General features: G+C 41.2%; 1 protein-coding gene, 1 long non-coding RNA gene and 1 other non-coding gene across 8 annotated transcripts in view; 2 read left to right on the plus strand and 1 right to left on the minus strand.

The window, feature by feature from the left end:
* The window catches only part of TAF1 (TATA-box binding protein associated factor 1), a 64,149-nt gene extending 53,448 nt beyond the window's left edge, over positions 1 to 10,701 (plus strand). For 4 of the 6 annotated variants that reach the window (XM_031675237.2, XM_031675238.2, XM_031675239.2 and 1 more), the window contains exons 34-39: positions 33 to 149; positions 3,708 to 3,833; positions 4,644 to 4,745; positions 5,019 to 5,175; positions 5,897 to 6,074; positions 8,808 to 10,701. In XM_031675237.2, coding sequence (XP_031531097.1) covers positions 33 to 149; positions 3,708 to 3,833; positions 4,644 to 4,745; positions 5,019 to 5,175; positions 5,897 to 6,074; positions 8,808 to 9,030 — 903 coding nt within the window. In that variant the 3' untranslated portion in view covers positions 9,031 to 10,701. The remainder of the gene's footprint in view (positions 1 to 32; positions 150 to 3,707; positions 3,834 to 4,643; positions 4,746 to 5,018; positions 5,176 to 5,896; positions 6,075 to 8,807) is intronic. The other 2 variants (XM_015250694.3, XM_006217644.4) reach the window with 1 other exon arrangement.
* A 4,338-nt stretch (positions 10,702 to 15,039) lies between these two features.
* LOC116279227 (U6 spliceosomal RNA) lies at positions 15,040 to 15,146 on the minus strand. The gene has a single exon (XR_004188604.1). It is a non-coding gene; the product is annotated as a U6 spliceosomal RNA (small nuclear RNA).
* Positions 15,083 to 16,185, plus strand: LOC140692054 (uncharacterized). Its single transcript, XR_012067635.1, has 2 exons — positions 15,083 to 15,138; positions 16,059 to 16,185. It is a non-coding gene; the product is annotated as an uncharacterized lncRNA (long non-coding RNA).
* The last annotated feature ends 802 nt before the right edge of the window (positions 16,186 to 16,987 follow it).

A 16,987-nucleotide genomic window follows, 5' to 3' on the forward strand; every position in this document is an offset into this window, starting at 1 on the left:
GAACGAATTCACTCATTTTCCTTATTTCTCAGTACGATGAGCATTTGACTCAACTTGAGAAGGACATTTGTACAGCTAAAGAAGCAGCACTGGAGGAAGCAGAATTAGAAAGCTTGGATCCAATGACCCCAGGGCCTTACACACCCCAGGTGAGTCTGAGGACCAAGAAGCACGTCTTGCAGTTTTCTTATTGGTTTGGGAAATTGGGAGCATGTTAACAGATGTATTTACTGAGATACCCTTCTTCTCTGTCCTTCCTCTTCATATGCCTTTCGTGTGCTTTCTTGTCTTCTCAAAGGCTAAGGTGAGTGAGGGCCATGGGTCTTGGTGGCCTTGTTAACTTGAGAAGAGGCAGGTGTGGGGTGAATGAACGGGATGGGGGTCTTAGTTGTTCAGGCAGTCTTTAGCAATAGCACATTCCTGACTGCCATGGCCAGAGGCATCCTCTTGAGTCTCTGGAGCTCCTTTACCTGCACTTTGGGATTCTAGGATGTCCCTAGAGTATAGACGTGGGCTGCATTGTTCCTATGCCTTATAGATGCCTGACTACTCATTCCCTCAGAGGTGTCTCAGTGTAGCTCAGATGTCACCCATCTTCCTGGACTGATTCCCTCTCCCCGTAAATGAAGACAGGGAATGTTTATAATGTTCTTAAATTTACATGTAATGGACTAGAGAGCCAGATTAATAAGAAATGTTTAGCCTTTCTGATCTGACCCTTGCATATACTAAGAGTATGTTTCATCTGTACTGTACTCTTAGAGGGCTGGCTTATTTGAAGAATAGGACTTTACAGAATATAGATGTATTGGAGGCACTGTGGTAAAGTGGAAAGTACATGAAGTCTGGCATAAAACAGGCCTGGGTTTGAGTCTTAGCTCTGCTGCTGTCTAGCTTTGTGAACTTGGAAAGTTGACTTCACGTCTCTAATTCAGTTTCCTTTTCTCTAAAATGTACTTTTCAAGATCAGTGTAAACATTAAACGAGGTCATTTGCCTAGCACATAGTAGACATTCAGTAAATGTTTATTTCCTTATCTGTATGAGAGTCATCTACAGAGTTCTCAGAGACCCTTTCAGATTTAACCAAATATTCTCATGCACATTTCTCCCAATTCCCACTGGAAAACTTTTTTTTTCATTCTGCTCAGGTTTCACTCTGAACTAATAATGCAGCCTGTGTGATCTCTGTTGGATAATTGCTGTCTGTATCTCATTCATGCACTGTCCCTATCTATCTTTTACTCTCTCTTTCACCCCAAAACCTAGGTCACTGAGGGGCTAAGTATAAAGAGTCCTAAGATACTACTTCCAGGCCCAGAGCAAGGAAGGGCTCTTGCAGTGTGTGGGCAGATTGGGTCAAGGGGGCTTGGGTGAGTGATGTTGCCTAGGAAGGCCCTATTTGCTAATAGGCCCACAGCTTCCACAGGCCCGTTCTGGTAAGTTAAAGCCTGGGTTTCAGCCATCATTCCTCACGAGAGTCCATCCACTGAATGCCACATGGCTTGCTCTGGTCTGTGACAGCCTAAGCCTAGTCCTTTGGTGAGTCAGAGCCTTAGACCCAGAAGCCATCTTCCTTTCTTCTCTTCCCCTCCAACGCTATCTCAGATGGCTGAGGAAAACCTTGCAAGGGTTGTCCCTCCTGAGAGTAGCTGTTGTTTGGTGCAGTTAGAGGATCTCCTATGAAGAGTTGGGTGTAGGTAGTGTAGATATTCCAGTTCACCCTCTCATCGTTGCCCTCACTCATAAATACACAGTTTAAAATAGTAAGCCCAGTTCCTTCCCTCTAAACCTGAGGAAGATGCACATGAGTGATGGTCCTTACTCATTACTACTCTTAAACTCAAACGCTATTAAAGTGTGTTTGCGTAAGTTTTACCTGTCAGAATGCAATTTTGGTTGTGTAGGAACATGACAGTAAGCATACTTTACTTCCACTTCTAAATGGTGATAATAATGTATTCTCACTCAACTATTTCTCATTTCCAGCTTGTATTGTATCATCCAATTAGTGTAACACTTTATCTAAAACTGCTCAGTTTGCATTTTTTTTATTGAAGCATAGTCAGTTTAGAATGTGTCAATTTCAGGTGTACAGCATGTTTCAGTCATGCATATATATATATATATTCATTTTCATATTCTTTTTCATTAAAGGTTATTACAAGATATTGAATATAGTTCCCTGTTGCATTTTCACACATAGCCTTTCATTCCCTAATTTCCTCTTCTGCTGTTCCACTAGTTTTTCTGTACTGTAGTGCTTTGAATTCTGTTTTGTCTTTCTCTAAAACCCAGTTTTCAATCAGCCTTGCTCGCTTTAAAAACAATAGCAACAAAGTAACACATATGTGAGTTTCTTGTTCATAAAAGTAACATGTTCATTGGAAAAAATTGGAACGTATACAGAATAAGTAAGTTCCCTAAAATCAAGTCCACCACTCAGAAAAAGCAACCACTGTAAACATTTTGGTGTATTTCTTTCAAATCTGTGAGGGGTGTGTGTGTGCGCGTGTGTATGCACACATGCGCTTGTATTTATAGACATATTTTTTTGCACGGGGAGGTACTTAGGTTTACTAATTTATTTAATTTTTTTCATGAAGGTACTGGGGATTGAACCCAGAACCTTGTGCATGCTAGGCAGGCACTCTGCCACTGAGCTATACCCTCCCCAAGACACATTTTTTTTAACATTTTTTATTGATTTATAATCATTTTACAATGTTGTGTCAAATTCGAGTGTTCAGCACAATTTTTCAGCCCAAGACACATTTTTAAAGTGAAATTGTTCAATATGATTTTGTGTCTTGTTTTTACTTCACATTATTTTTTGAGCATTTGTTTTCATTAGTCTTTGAAAACATTTTTTAATAGCTGCACAATATTTCTACTCTCAGCCAGCTTTTTAAACAAATTTTTTCTTTCTTTTCCAGCCTGTGCTTTTTTAGTCCCTCCTGCCTTCCCTTCAGTGAATTGTCCATTTGCTGAACCCCTGTTCTCTTCAGGAGAGGAAAAAGGGAAGGGATCTGTAATTTACTGACCACCAGGCATTAGCTTATACACACCTCTTCATTCTTCCAGCAACCTCTTGATGTAGGCATTATCTGTGTTTCACAACCGAGGAAACCAAGGCTTAGAGAGGTTAAGTAATTCACTCAAGTTACTCAGCTAGCAGGTGGTGGAGCCAGGACTCAAACCCAGGGCAGTTTACTCCAAAGTCCATGGTTTTCACCATGCCATTTTGCCTCGTGGCATCCTCTGGTGAGCTCATAAGCTATTACCCTATTCCATGCTCTTGTTGGAATTGAAATTTCTTTATCCCATTTTTTATTAGATGTCTTTAAACCAGACACTCAAAATAGCACTGATATGAAGCCCTGGGCCTAAAAAAAATCAGTCAAGGCTTAGAAGAAATTAGATTATTGACCAAAAGGGCTGTTAAGACATAGAACTGTCCTATAGCTTTGATGCTTTTCTGCCTCAGGCTTCTGATCATATACATCAGATGCCTCTCTGGTGGAATGAGCAACATTTGTAAGAGTCCCCAAAACCTGTCCATAAAACTGTGTTGTCAAAACTATGTTTTCTCTTTAAATGGATTGTTCTGCATGACCTTTTTCTGCAGTGAATGCTCTAAAGGGAAGTTCTCTGTATTTCTTACTCCCTTTACTAAATAGAAGCTAAGTTGTATGATTTGTGCCACAGCCTCCTGATTTGTATGATACCAACACATCCCTCAGTATGTCTCGAGATGCCTCTGTATTTCAAGATGAGAGCAATATGTCTGTCCTGGATATTCCCACCGCCACTCCAGAAAAGCAGGTGACACAGGTAGGATCTTCTTTTTCTCTTTGTGAGATTGGTAGTATGCCTGGGGGTGGGAGGTGGGGGGAGTGATGGTGGTGATATGTATAGCATCTGTCAAGGATGATGTTTGGGCCCCTTGGCTCTGGGAATGAGGGCCTGGAATGTGATTTCAAGGTAGGATAGTCAGGTCGAATGACTGACATTGTCTTCTGCTGTCACGTGACCATGGGCAGAGTCAGGCTCAGCAGAACTTAAGGGCCGGCCAAAGTACGAAAAAGTGTGTGAGGCATCAGAGCAACCTGACGGACGGGTGACTAGAAAGACCAACTGTATTCGGAGACAGAGTTCAGAATAATTGCCCTGCTGCTTTACTGTATGTGTGTTAAAATCTAAAAGTTATCTATAAAATTGTATTTTAAATTGGCCTTTTTCTAGAGGTATCTGAATATACTCCTGATCTGAAGCCAGAAATTTATCAGCTGAGCTCAGTCAGGGTTCCACTGGAGAGTGCAAAACCCAGGAGGCTTTTTCTGTTCCAAATAGTCCAACACAAGCTTAGGGAAAGCTTGGCTTAGAAAGGAAGAGTCTCCTTGTGGTGATATAGTACGAGTAGACCAAGGACCTTCCTGTTCTTTGGATTTTTTACTCTACTTGTGATTTCCAAAGAATAAACAAGGAGAAAATGCACATGCCTTGAGCTGTGTAAACAGCCCCCACTAGCTGTGGGGTTGGCTGGGATATCAGGGAAGAGCATCCATTCTGGGTGACAGCCCTCAGTTAACTCCTCCTACCGGCACTTCCCTCAATGATGTGCTATTTGTGTTCCTTACTCAGATGCACCAGGGCCGAGGTAGGCTGGGCGAGGAAGACTCTGATGTAGATATTGAAGGGTATGATGATGAGGAGGAGGATGGGAAACCTAAGACTCCAGCCCCAGTGAGTATGCTTACAGAAAGCTTATGGTTAATTTATACCCTTCTATGGTAGGAACCCCAGTAGTGTAGAGCAGGCCAAATCCCAAGTCCATATCAAAGGTTCTCCAAAGTGAGGCCCAATCTGACTTTAATCCTTGGAACTAGCTAAACTAGTCTATCCACCAAAATTACTTAACTTCTTGTGAGGTAGCAAGAGGGGGGCTGGCTGGCAGCAGCTTCTGGTCTCTTACTTGGTTGATCGATGGGACTTTGATCCCCAACTGGTCTCATTCAGGAAGGTGAAGATGCCGATGGTGATCTTGGTGATGAAGAGGAAGGAACTGTGCAACAGCCTCAAGCCAGTGTCCTATATGAGGATTTGCTTATGTCTGAGGGAGAAGATGATGAGGAAGATGCCGGGAGTGATGAAGAAGGAGATAACCCTTTCTCTGGTAAGTAGGTCACCATAGCACCCTTAGGACTTGGTAGGAAGCTCTGGGCCAAGTATGTTGTTACCAGAAGCTGCTCTTTTATTGAAGTCCCATTAATAGACCTCAGGGTACTGAGCACTCACTCATAGGATGATCAAATTCATTAGTCTTAGAAGAGGTAAAGAAATACAACATAGGAGGTACAAAAGATGGCAATGGAAAAGGTCATGCCCAAGCAGCAGCTTTGATTTGAATACTTGACAAAAATGAGAAAGAAGGGGGAGGATATAGCTCAGTGGTGGAGTATGTGCTTAGCATGCACAAGGTCCTGAGTTCAATCCCCAGCACCTCCATTAAAATAAACAGGTAAACCTAATTCCCCTCAACCACTCACCCCCCAGAAAAAACGTGAAGAAAGTGTTATATGTGGCAATAGGAAGATTAAGAAAAAAGATCCTGCTTTGGGATATTTTGTGGATTATTGGCAATGGCAGGGGCAAAACTATAGGAGGAGATGATAGGGGAATAAACAGCTAGATTGGATTGAAATGAAAAAAGGAAATGGTTTTTGAATTCAGTATCCAAACTACAGATCTTGTCAGTGTTGACCCTAGACAGTCCTCTGAGGTGAGGAGTCCAGGCAAGATGCCCATGTAGATGTGTGGGATTAACTAGTTCTGGAAGACTAAGCCAAAGATGTTAATTCTGTCAAGCTCACCTTGGGATCTGTCTCTTTTCACAGCTATCCAGTTGAGTGAAAGTGGAAGTGACTCTGATGTGGGATCTGGTGGGATAAGACCCAAGCAGCCCCGCATGCTTCAGGAGAACACAAGGATGGGCATGGAAAATGAAGAAAGCATGATGTCCTATGAGGGAGACGGTGGGGAGGCTTCTCATGGTTTGGAGGATAGCAACATCAGGTAATCAGCAGCAACATGCTACAGGGCTGTGGCAGGTGCCCAGCTATGATATCAGAGGGCCCACCATCAGATTACTTTCATCCGTCAAACATTTCCTGAGCACCTACTCGGGCCAGGCACTGTGCTAGGCCTTTGAGGATACACAGAGGAGCAAGACATGTCCTGCCCTTGAGGAGCTCACAGTCTAGTGGAAGAGACTGATGCAAACAAAACCATTACAAATACAGTGTAATAAGTGCTATATAGCATAAGTTAAGTACAAAGTGCCAAGTCATCACTGAGAAGGGAGTGTCTCACTCTGCTTCATGTAACCAGGGAAAGTTTCACAGATGAGGGAACAATTGAACTGGGCGGTACAGGATGAACAGGAGTCTACAAAGTAGATAAGTGGCAGCAGGTGAGGAGATGCTGAGAGATGGAATAATATGTTCCAAGGCACAGAAGTATAACAAAGTATATTCCAGAGCGAAAAGACATTGTTTTTGAGTTGTGGCTTCAGAATTAGCAAGGGATTATGTTGTAGAGGACCTCAGCGGGCATGCTGAGACATTTGGATTTTGGTTAATGGAATCATCACTTTCAGGAAAAGGAAGTAACATCAAATTTGTGTGTTCAGTAACTCTAGGACAATGATAAAGAACTCAGCTTGGATCTGTTATGAGTAAAGGAGAAGGAAAGGACCTTTTCAAGAGCTGTTTAGAGGGTAGATCAATTGGATTTAGGAAGTGAGGAGATTTAAGATATAATAATGAATGGGAGTGTCACTGAGGTAGGAAGGAAGAAGACCAGGTATTAGATGAGGTGGGAAAGGAAGCAAAACATGCATCTGTCTTTGGACACGTGGGATTAAAGGTACATAATCATCTAGCCAGGGACATCCAGCAAGCAGTTAAGAGTCTTTATTCATTCAGTAGGTATTTGTCACAAGTACAAAAGCAACTCTATTCTTGTCCCTTCCTTCAAGGAGTTCAGACTAGTGGAAACCTGAAACAGGCAAACACGATCACAGGGTAATGTGAAAAGTGCTGTGATAGGCAACCACAGGAGTTTTCCGGGACTTAAGTAGGAGTAGGGTGTAGGGTAGGGGTGCTGCTTAGAGAAGGAAACTGAGCTGCCTCAGAAGAGGAATTAGCTAGATGAAGAAGCAGGCAGGGGTCACTCCAGAGAGCAATAACAGCACATGTGAGGACCCAGAGGCGTGAAATACTTCTAGAGTAAGTAGCCAGTAGCTCAGTGTGGCTGGAGCTTTTCCATGATCTGTGTGACAGAGATGATTTAAGGAGGTAGGTAAGGATCAAATCATGAAGGGCCTGAAAGTTTGGGGTGGACATCGAATGAGAGTGGTGTGATCAGCATTTTATTTTGGGAAGATTGCTCTGTGCCCCGAAAAATGGATGGGTAAAAGACATGAATGAACAATCCAGAAAAGAAATGCAGATGGCCAATAAATATATGAAAAATTAGCTTCCCTAGGAATCAAAGAAATGCAATAAAACAATGAAATGCAGTTTTTTTACCTAGAAGATGGGCAAAGATTAAATGAATGATAATTATATATAAATGCCCAGTGTTAGAAAGGACGAGAGGAAAAAGACATTCTCAAACCACTGGTTGGTAAATTGACAAAATGGGGTGGGCAAGAGAAGTACAGGAATTTATCATTATAAGTCAAAAACTTAAAAACTGTACATCCCCTTTGGCCCCCAAATTCCATACCTAGGAAGTTATTCCATGGGAATAATAAAGTAACCTTCATCAAGATGTTTGTATAAGGATGTTTCTCACAGCATCGTTTTAATAGTGGGAAAATTGAAGAAAGCTTAAATGTCCTAGTAAGAGACTGTGAATTAAATTATGTTACAGCCATACAGTGGAATACCATGCAGCTGTTAAAATGACACTCTAGATGTATGTTTACTGACATGGGAAGATGTTCATTATAAACATTAGGGGAAAAGCAGATTCCTGAAGAGTATGTAGAGTATTCCAATTTTGTAAATTAAAAAAAAAATGTTGAAGCATTGAAATGAAGTGCATAGAAAAAAATTTGGAAGGTCATCTACCAAAAGATTATTTCTGGGTGGTGGAGTTATTGGTGATTTTTTTTCTCTTTTTTTCTGGTGTATATTCTGACTTTTTTTTAACCAGTGAGCATGCATTACTTGTGTGATTTTTTTTAAGTCAAATTAAGAATAAACAAACAAACAAAAAATGAAGAGCACTCTGGCAGAAATGTGAAGAATAAATTGGGGGAGAACAAGACTGGAGGCATGAAGACTGATTTCAGTGGTGCAGGCCTGAGATCACAAAGGACCAAGCCAAGGCAGGCAGAGTAGGGATGGAAAGGAGGGGATAGAGACATACAGATGGAGAGATATAGCGAAGAGGTAGGATCTCCAGGACTGTTGACTCCTTGGCTATGTAGATGAGGAAGCTGTGAGTGGCAGACGAAACTATGCAGCTGTCAGAGCATTTATGGTCACGTAAGCTGGCAGGGTGTTGTCCAGGTGTACGGGAGTTTCTTTCATTCAGGTTCTTGCGTACATGAAGTTGGCAAGTTGATGTTTCTGAACAGGATCATTTTTCTCTCGGGGACCTGTAGAACAGTCCAGACCCAGTCATGTTAGCTCCCAGGGGCGGTTATATGGGCAGATCCCTTGGCGCACCTAGAGCGGGACTGGTCAGCTAGAGGATGGTGTCCGAGCTTGAGAGATGACATGTTTCTCTTCTCAGTTATGGGAGCTATGAGGAGCCTGATCCCAAGTCGAACACCCAAGACACAAGCTTCAGCAGCATCGGTGGGTATGAGGTATCAGAGGAGGAAGAAGATGAGGAGGAGGAAGAGCAGCGTTCTGGGCCGAGCGTACTAAGCCAGGTCCACCTGTCAGAGGACGAGGAGGACAGTGAGGATTTCCACTCCATTGCTGGGGACAGTGACTTGGACTCTGATGAATGAGGCTTCCTTTGGGTCTCCTTGGTCAGCCTTCCCTGTTCTCCAGCCTAGGTGATTCACCTTTCCCCCATTTGTTTATATTTGTACAGTGTCTGATCCTGAAGTCACCAGATTAACACCTTAGCCTTTAAAAAATAGTAAATGATAATAAATTGGCTCTCCTGATCTTCTTGGGGCAGTGCCACTGTTTGATTTAAAACCAAGTACCCCCTCCCCTCTACTGCTAACAAAAAGTGAGCAGTCTCCTCCTTCTCCAGTGCCCTCCTTTACCTCCACCTATTGCTTTTAGCATTGTTTTTTTTCTAGGGGAAGGAGGAGAAATTATGAAAGAACTAATAGCTTTCTGTCCTCTTGATGTATTAGAAAATTTCCATGCATGGTATCGTCTCAGTTTTCTAATTTGCAGGCCGGAACAGGTGACAGCCCCCATGCTGGGGCAGAGACTTGAGTTCTGGTGGACCCTGTGCCACACTAAAAATATAAAGCTATTGGACAAACTGCCCATTATTTTATTATTTATTTGACTATACAATGCCTTGTTCCTAAATGGATGGGAGGCAAACGGCTATAAATTTTTGAAACAGCCTGTATATCAGAAATGATACGTTGCCATGTAAATGTGTTCTGTCCCTCCCCCACCAGGGAAAACAGTAGGGAAATGGTAAGTTCCTTAGGGCGAAGACTGTGTCTTCCGTTTCTTTTCATGCTTAGGATGTGGTTCTGCGAAGAGTAGGCACACAGTAAATTTTCCTAGAATCATAAAATCCTCAACAGATTTGTTATTGAGCATCTGCTCAATGATAAGCTCTCTGTCAGATCCTTGGGATGCAGCGTTAAATAAGACACATTCCTTTTACCCAAAGAGCTCACCATCAAGTTGGGGGAGGGGGTTGGAATTCAAAACATGCTGATAAATCATTACTGTGAGATAAGTGCAATTAAGAAGCTAGATATAAAGTATAGGGGAGACAGAGGCGTGATCATGTCTGAAAAAGTCGGAGAAGTCTTCCTAGAGGTAATTTTTAAGCTGATGGTTGAAGATCTAGTAGGAGCTTGCCAGATGGAAAAGTCCAGGCAGAGTGTAACACAAAGTGGAAAGGCTGAAGTCTAGACATAGCAGAGTGTGTTCCTAGTTTGTTTGTTTGTTTGTTTGTTTGTTTGTTTGTACCTGCCTTGTTCCAGAAGGATTTAAGGTGGTTTATGTTCCAGTCCTTTAATCTTGAAATGAATGGCTAGAGATGTGACTGGAAGATGGACAGGAAGCTTATCACCAAGAGCTTTGAGTTTGATACTTAATGTGCATGAATTTTATATTATAAGAAATGAAGCGCTTGAGTGGAATAATATAATCAGACTTGTGATTTCGAAATTTTCTGTATAATGAATGAAAGGAAATCGAAGAATCATATGTAACAAGTGTGATCCCATTTTTGTAAATGACAAAACCATGTGCGTATATTTATATGTGCTTATATATAATTTGTAAATGCAAAGGAAAAGGTCTGAAAGGATATATGCAAAACTGTTGACAGTGATAACCTCTGGGGAATGGGATTGGAGGGGACAGGGGCTATATGGTTGTGTACTGGGTCGAGTATTGTGCTTTTATTTCTGTATTGTTTGAATTTTTTTACAAGAATGTATTTTTGTAATAAAATTTTTTTTTGAATTCCAGCGGTAGTATGGAGAATGGTTTGGAGGGGGCACATATAGTTCAAGGGGTAAGGGAGCCTAAACTGGGGGGATAAATCTGAGAGACCTTTAGGGGGTAGAATGAACAGGCCTTGATGACCAGTTGGCATTTGCGGGGTGAAGAAGGAGGAATGGAAGGTGGCTTCCAGAATTTTGGTTGAGGAGATTGGATGGGTCCATGATATTCATTCATTTATTCAGCATTTATCAAGCCTTTTATTTTTAGCAAGCAGTCTGCCAGACGCTGATACGGAAGTAAGAGTTTCTGATTGCAGGGCACTTAAGATCTAGAATGAGAGGTAGAAATATATGTAAATAAGTTTAAGAAAAAGTGATCATTGCAATATTCACAAGGTTTTATGGTGTTAGGAAGGAGTTAGCAACTCTGCTTATGGAGTGAGGATGAGAAGTCTTCACAGAGGAGACCCCTCAGATAGATGGTTAAGAATAGGGAGGAGTCTGCCAGGGGAGGGGAGCGGGGGTTGGGGGGAAGAAGGCATTCTAGGCAGAGGGAGCAGAATGCTGAGGGACGTGAAACCACATAGTCTGTTCATGGGACAACAAGCAGTTCTGGGTGGATGGAGTATAAGAAAGCCATGCAGTGTAGTGATCACAAGGCTCAAGATCAAATGCTTGTTTTAGCTCACTGGCACAAGTGTGCATGTGGGTGGACTGGGGAGGGGTGAAGCCAGGTGAGAGATGAGGGAGACTTAAAACTGGCTGTGTCATTGGCAGTAGGGATGGAACGAGAGGTGCCTCTTAGTGATTGACTGGATAATGGAAAGTAGGGAAAACAAGGGGGAACCTAGGTTTCTGACTTAGAAGACTGTGTAAGTGGTGATGCCATTCACTGAACAGGTTGAAGGCAGAATGTAGGAGAGAGAGCTAAGTTCGGCTGGGAGCATGTAAGTTTATAGTATGATACATAGAAAGCTTAAGATTTGTGCAAACTTGGGAGCAGATGAGCTCACCCAGGAAGCCTGTGTAGTCAGAAGAGCGTGGAGGGCAGAATCCTGGTGAAGACCAATGTTTGTTGAAGGGTGGTCAGAAACAGAAGGAAAACTGAGGAGTGAGTATTTCTTAAACCAAGGAAGGACTTTGAAGGAAAAAGGAAAAAAGACTTGGCATATATACTCCAGAGAAGTCAAGTAAAATAAAGCCTGAGAGAGAGAACCTTTGGGTTTGGTAACTAGGAGGGCCCTGATGACCTTAGCTAGCAAAAGCGGTTTTAGAGCAATGAGATCGGAAGCCAGCCAGCAGGAGGGTGAGGAACAGATGGAAGATGAGGAAGTGACAATGGAGGTCTTAGCCTACTCATTCCAGAAGCTAGGCTGTGAGGAGTAAAAGAGGGAGAGTCTTAAGATGGAAGGTAAATAAGCATGCTTACATAGGCTTAGTGGAGGAAGCAGTAGAGAAGGGAGGGGCTCGGGAAAAAAAGAGAAGCAGGGAGGGTATAGCTCAGTGGCAGAGTGCCTGCTTAGCATGCAGGAGGTCCTGGGTTCAATCCTCAGTACCTCCATCGAAATAAGTAAATAAACAAACCTAACTACCTCCCCCCAAAACAAAAACAAAACAACAAAACCCATAAATAAATAAATAAAGCAAGAGAAGATAATGGTTAGAAAGACCCCTGTGAAAACAGGAAGGAATGTTAGCATAGATAGCATTTCCTCCCATAGGAGAAGTGATCTTTTCCACCTGAGACAAATAAAAGGAGAGAGTTACAGACCAGTGTATAGATGAGGGAGATAGGAAGTTGGAGGAGTTCACACTTCATAGCGTCAGTTTCCTCTGTGAAAAAGGTGAAATCATCCTAGTGAGAAAAGCAAAAATGCGATGGGAGCTTGAACAAAAGTGTTGAACTATTGAGGGAGAGTGTGAAAAACGGGAAACCAGTTAAATGTCTGGCAGTAACAGAGGTTGAATTACGGTACATTCAGCCAGTGAAAAAAATGTGCAATTGCGAAAAAAGAATGAGGAAAATCTCTAGGTGCGAATATGGAAAGGTATTTTTGAAAAAATAAATCAGAAGAATAGGTGGTGGTGGATTTCCTTTATTTAGTGGGGCAAAGAGGGTGTAAATCCATATTTGCACACTCACAGAGAAGATTTGGCCAAGATGCACTTCAAACTGTTAACACCCCTAGGAGTGAGACAGAGTGTGGGGAGGGCACGTTCTTTCCACTGTACACCCTTCTGTCAATGTTGTAGTGTTTCTTGGTTTTTTTTTTAATGATCACTGAGAGAAATGGGAGCTGGAGCTAACCAGGGACCCATAAAAGAATTGCTAGGTGTCAAATGCACAAATGAGGTTAAAGACCGTTCATCTAAAATGGTGCCCATTTACTTTATTGTGTGGTTTTTCTCCAAAGGTACTCAGCAACACAGCTGTCAGGGTGTAGAAGCAGAAAAGGTAAAGCATTTTGGGGTGAAGACCTGAATATGAGAGCTAGTTTGTGGATTTCCTTTCAATAACCATTTCTTGGCAACTCTGGACCAAGCACCATGCTGGGTGCTGTGAATACAGTGTTGGAGATGGACTAGTTCACACAAGAGTATGATAAGTGAAATGATAAAGACAGTGCCCTATAAAGGTACAGAGGAGGGGGACATGTAGCCCATCTCTGGAAATAAAGGAGACAGATCTCCCCAGAGATGAAGGCATGAGGGGTAGGGAGTGGGCGTCATTCCAGGCAGAGAAAAGAGCACGTTACTAATATGCCTGTGAATAGTTAGGGATGGTAAGAGCGTGATGCACATGGAAGGGGCTGGCAAGAGCTAAATGCGAATTAGCCAGGGTCCAGATCATGGAGAGCTTTCTATGCTTTGCTTAAGAATCTGGACTTAATCTGAATGGCAGTAGGATCTATTGGAGGACTTGGATCACTTGAGCAGTGATTTGGGATATGGATTGGAGAACAGGACTGGAGGTGGTTGTGGCCGCCATCTAGGAAGATATATGAGTCAGTCGTAAGGCAAGAACAGTGGGCAAAGATTTCAGATGTAGGAGGTAAGATCTATAAGCAACTGACTGAATGTGGGGGATAGTTCAGTCAGTTAGTCAAGAAGTATTGCTTAAGCCTACTGAGTGCCAGGCATTATTCTTGGTGCTCTGAATACAGCAGTGACTAAAACATACCCCTTTCCCTCAAAGAGGTTAGAATTTAGTGGGTGAGGAAGGCAATAAACAAGTGAATAAGAGTGAGAGAAATACTACGAAGTCAAAACACAGTGATGTGAGAGGGTATGGGGTGAGGGTGCTAATTTAATGGTCAAAGAAGGCCTTGCTGAGTAGTTGTCATTGCTACAGAAATATGCATGTATTACTGATAAAACATTTTTTAATTGATAAAGTAATCAATGAAAGAACCACAGAAGGTCCTTTAAAATATTGGCCAGAGAAGTATGAGGAAACCAGAATACACTGTCTTTAGGGAAGCCAAAGGAGGATTTCAAAGGATGGAGTGGGCAGCAATGTCTAGTATGTGCAGAAAGGTCAATCAGATAAGGACTGAAATTTGTCATTTGTACTTGTCAATCGGTGGGCCTAGGGAAAACAGTTTCTTTGAAATGGTGAGTGCAGAAACCAGATGACAAGTGGGTTTGCAGAACTGTATTGAATGCAAGGAAGGAGAAACAGGGCTTGATTTGATTAAATAATAGCTGTCATTCACTGTGCCAGCCTCTGAGCAGAGAGCTCTTCTTTCTTGACTGACCTCATTTAATCCTGAACCATCTGTGACATAGGTATTATTATTATTCCCATTTTACAAATGAGGAAATGTGTTCAGGAGCACCAAGGGTAGAGAGATTTCGTCTTGGACTAGATACGGGCTACCTTCAAATTAAGGCCAGAAAGATGAGTATTGGATGGATACATAGAAGCAGTAGGAAGGAAACCATGCCTCTGGGCAAGGTAGACCCTGGGAAAGAGTTTTGTCTTATTATTATTATTATTATTGTTTTTTGTTTATTTGTTTTGGGAGAGGGAGATAATTGGGTTTATTTATTTACCTATTTATTTTTAAAATTTTTAACTTTTTAATCTTTATTTTTTTGTTTTTTAATTGTAGTTACAGTGTGTCAATTTCTGGTGCACAGCATGTTTCAGTCATACATATACATATATATATTCGTCTTCATATTCTTTTTCATTATATGTTAGTACAAAATATTTTAATTCCTTGTGCTATACAGAAGAAACTAGTTTTTTAATCTATTTTATATATAGTAATTAACATTTGCAAATCTTGAACTCCCAGTTTATCCCTTCCCACTCCCTTCTTCCCTGGTAACCATGAGTTTGTTTACTATGTCTGTGAGGATATGGAATGCTTCATGAATTTCTGTGTCATCCTTGCACAGGGGCCATGCTAATCTTCTCTGTATCGTTCCAATTTTAGAACATGTGCTCCCAAGGTAAGCACTACTTATTTACTTTAATGGAGGGGATTGACCCAGGACCCATGCTAATCACAAACTCTACCACTGAGCTATACCCTCCCCCAGGAGTTTTGTCTTTATCCTAAAAGTAAGGGGAAATTTTTTCAGTGGGAATGAGGTGGAGCTTGAGAAGGTAACCTCAGGGTTGTGTTTCCCAAACATTGCCATATCAGTATAAAAATAGCCAGTTTTTTTCCTATTGGTAGTTTACTTTTCTTTTGCAACTCCAGGGCCTTAAGTATTACGCTGCAGTATTTGCCTAAATATAATCATCTAAGTTGTTTCCCCCTGACTTTGAAAATAAAACAGTGGCCTGCTTGTTAAAGAACACCTATTCCTAGGTCTCGATTCAGCCTTCTTGAGTCAGAAGGTCTAGGGAAGACTGGTGGTCTGTGTATTTTATTCGAGAAGTTTGGGAGATTCCCATTCAACAACATTCCCAAATTAATGCTGTCCTGGGTGTCAGCTGTTCTGAAACTAGTGTACATCACAATGGGAATAGGGTGTGCTTATTGTAAATTTAAATTCCCAGGCTTGGTATGTGTATTTTTACAATGCATACCTGTAATTCTGATGCAGATAGTCCTTAAAATAATAATAGCAACAATATTACTAATAATCCTTTGGTAAACAAGTGCTTTAGAAGAAATATAGAATCACATTTTTCAGTTATCAGGTGTATAGTATTACAGATTTGTCCTTTGCTTTTTAGTTCATATTAACTTAATAGTTAAGGGTTTTAAACATAATAAATTACCTCTAATATTATATATATTTTTTATAAATGTCATGCATAAACTGACAATTTAAATTACATATAAATGATGAATTCTACAAGTTGGTTTAAATAGATGTAAGATTTTCAAAATTGTTTCTTTTAAATTTTGCCTACGTAGGTTTGAATTTTCCACATTTTGGGATCTCAGAATGCAGTGTTTTCAGTCAACTGCACATTACAGCACTTTAACTTTTCAAAATATCCTTGCATCCTGATTTACAATAAAATTAAAATGTGTGCTTATATCCTGCGTTTGGGACTCTCTCAATTTTATATTACAAATAAGATTTAGCAACCAAAAATTTGACTCAGTTATCCATAGGAGGTGGTCAAATAACAAAGCAGAATTAAATCAAATGTTAGTAGGCGGAGGGTGTGTCATATCAGTAATCACAAAATTATTCACTATTCCGGTGTTTCCGTCTTCTGAAATCAGGGATACTTTAAAGGGAGGAAACAGCTAGATGGGAAAACTGGGAGCAAATAAATTCTCCAAACTAGAGAAATAGTTAATTACTTAGGAAGAATTTATCGATGAGAAATGAAGATGGGTAGAGTGCCAGATATATTTTTCTTCCATTTTCACAACTGTATCAGAAGAAAGTATATTAGAAGCTGTTTATTTTAGACAACTCACTTCCTAAATTTCTTTATCCTAAATTTTGACATTCTGCCTTCCTAAAATAATTTCAGCATAGTACTGGGCACATGTTATAACCCTAAAGGTAAGAGTTTAAGCCAGTCTTTGTTTCTTTGGTTTTTTTCCCAATACCCTTGAGGTTAACATAAGCTTTCATTAGTAAACAAAGGTTCTAGATTCTCAAGGTGGGGTAGGGGGGATGGGGAGGTGGAGGGGTGTGAGGGGGATGGAGATGGTTCTTAGCTACCTGGTGGTGTCAGAGTCTGAAAGGAGGATTTTTTTTAAAGCCTCCCAAGTGATAGGGAGACCTGCCCCCTCCTCCTTCCTCAATCCCTGGTTCAGACAGTTTGATGAAGTTTCTCCAATATTGCAAAGATTCTTAGGTCTCGATACTTTAAAACAAATTG

This window comes from Vicugna pacos, chromosome X, assembly GCF_048564905.1.
Source record: "Vicugna pacos chromosome X, VicPac4, whole genome shotgun sequence".
Taxonomy (NCBI): domain Eukaryota; kingdom Metazoa; phylum Chordata; class Mammalia; order Artiodactyla; family Camelidae; genus Vicugna; species Vicugna pacos.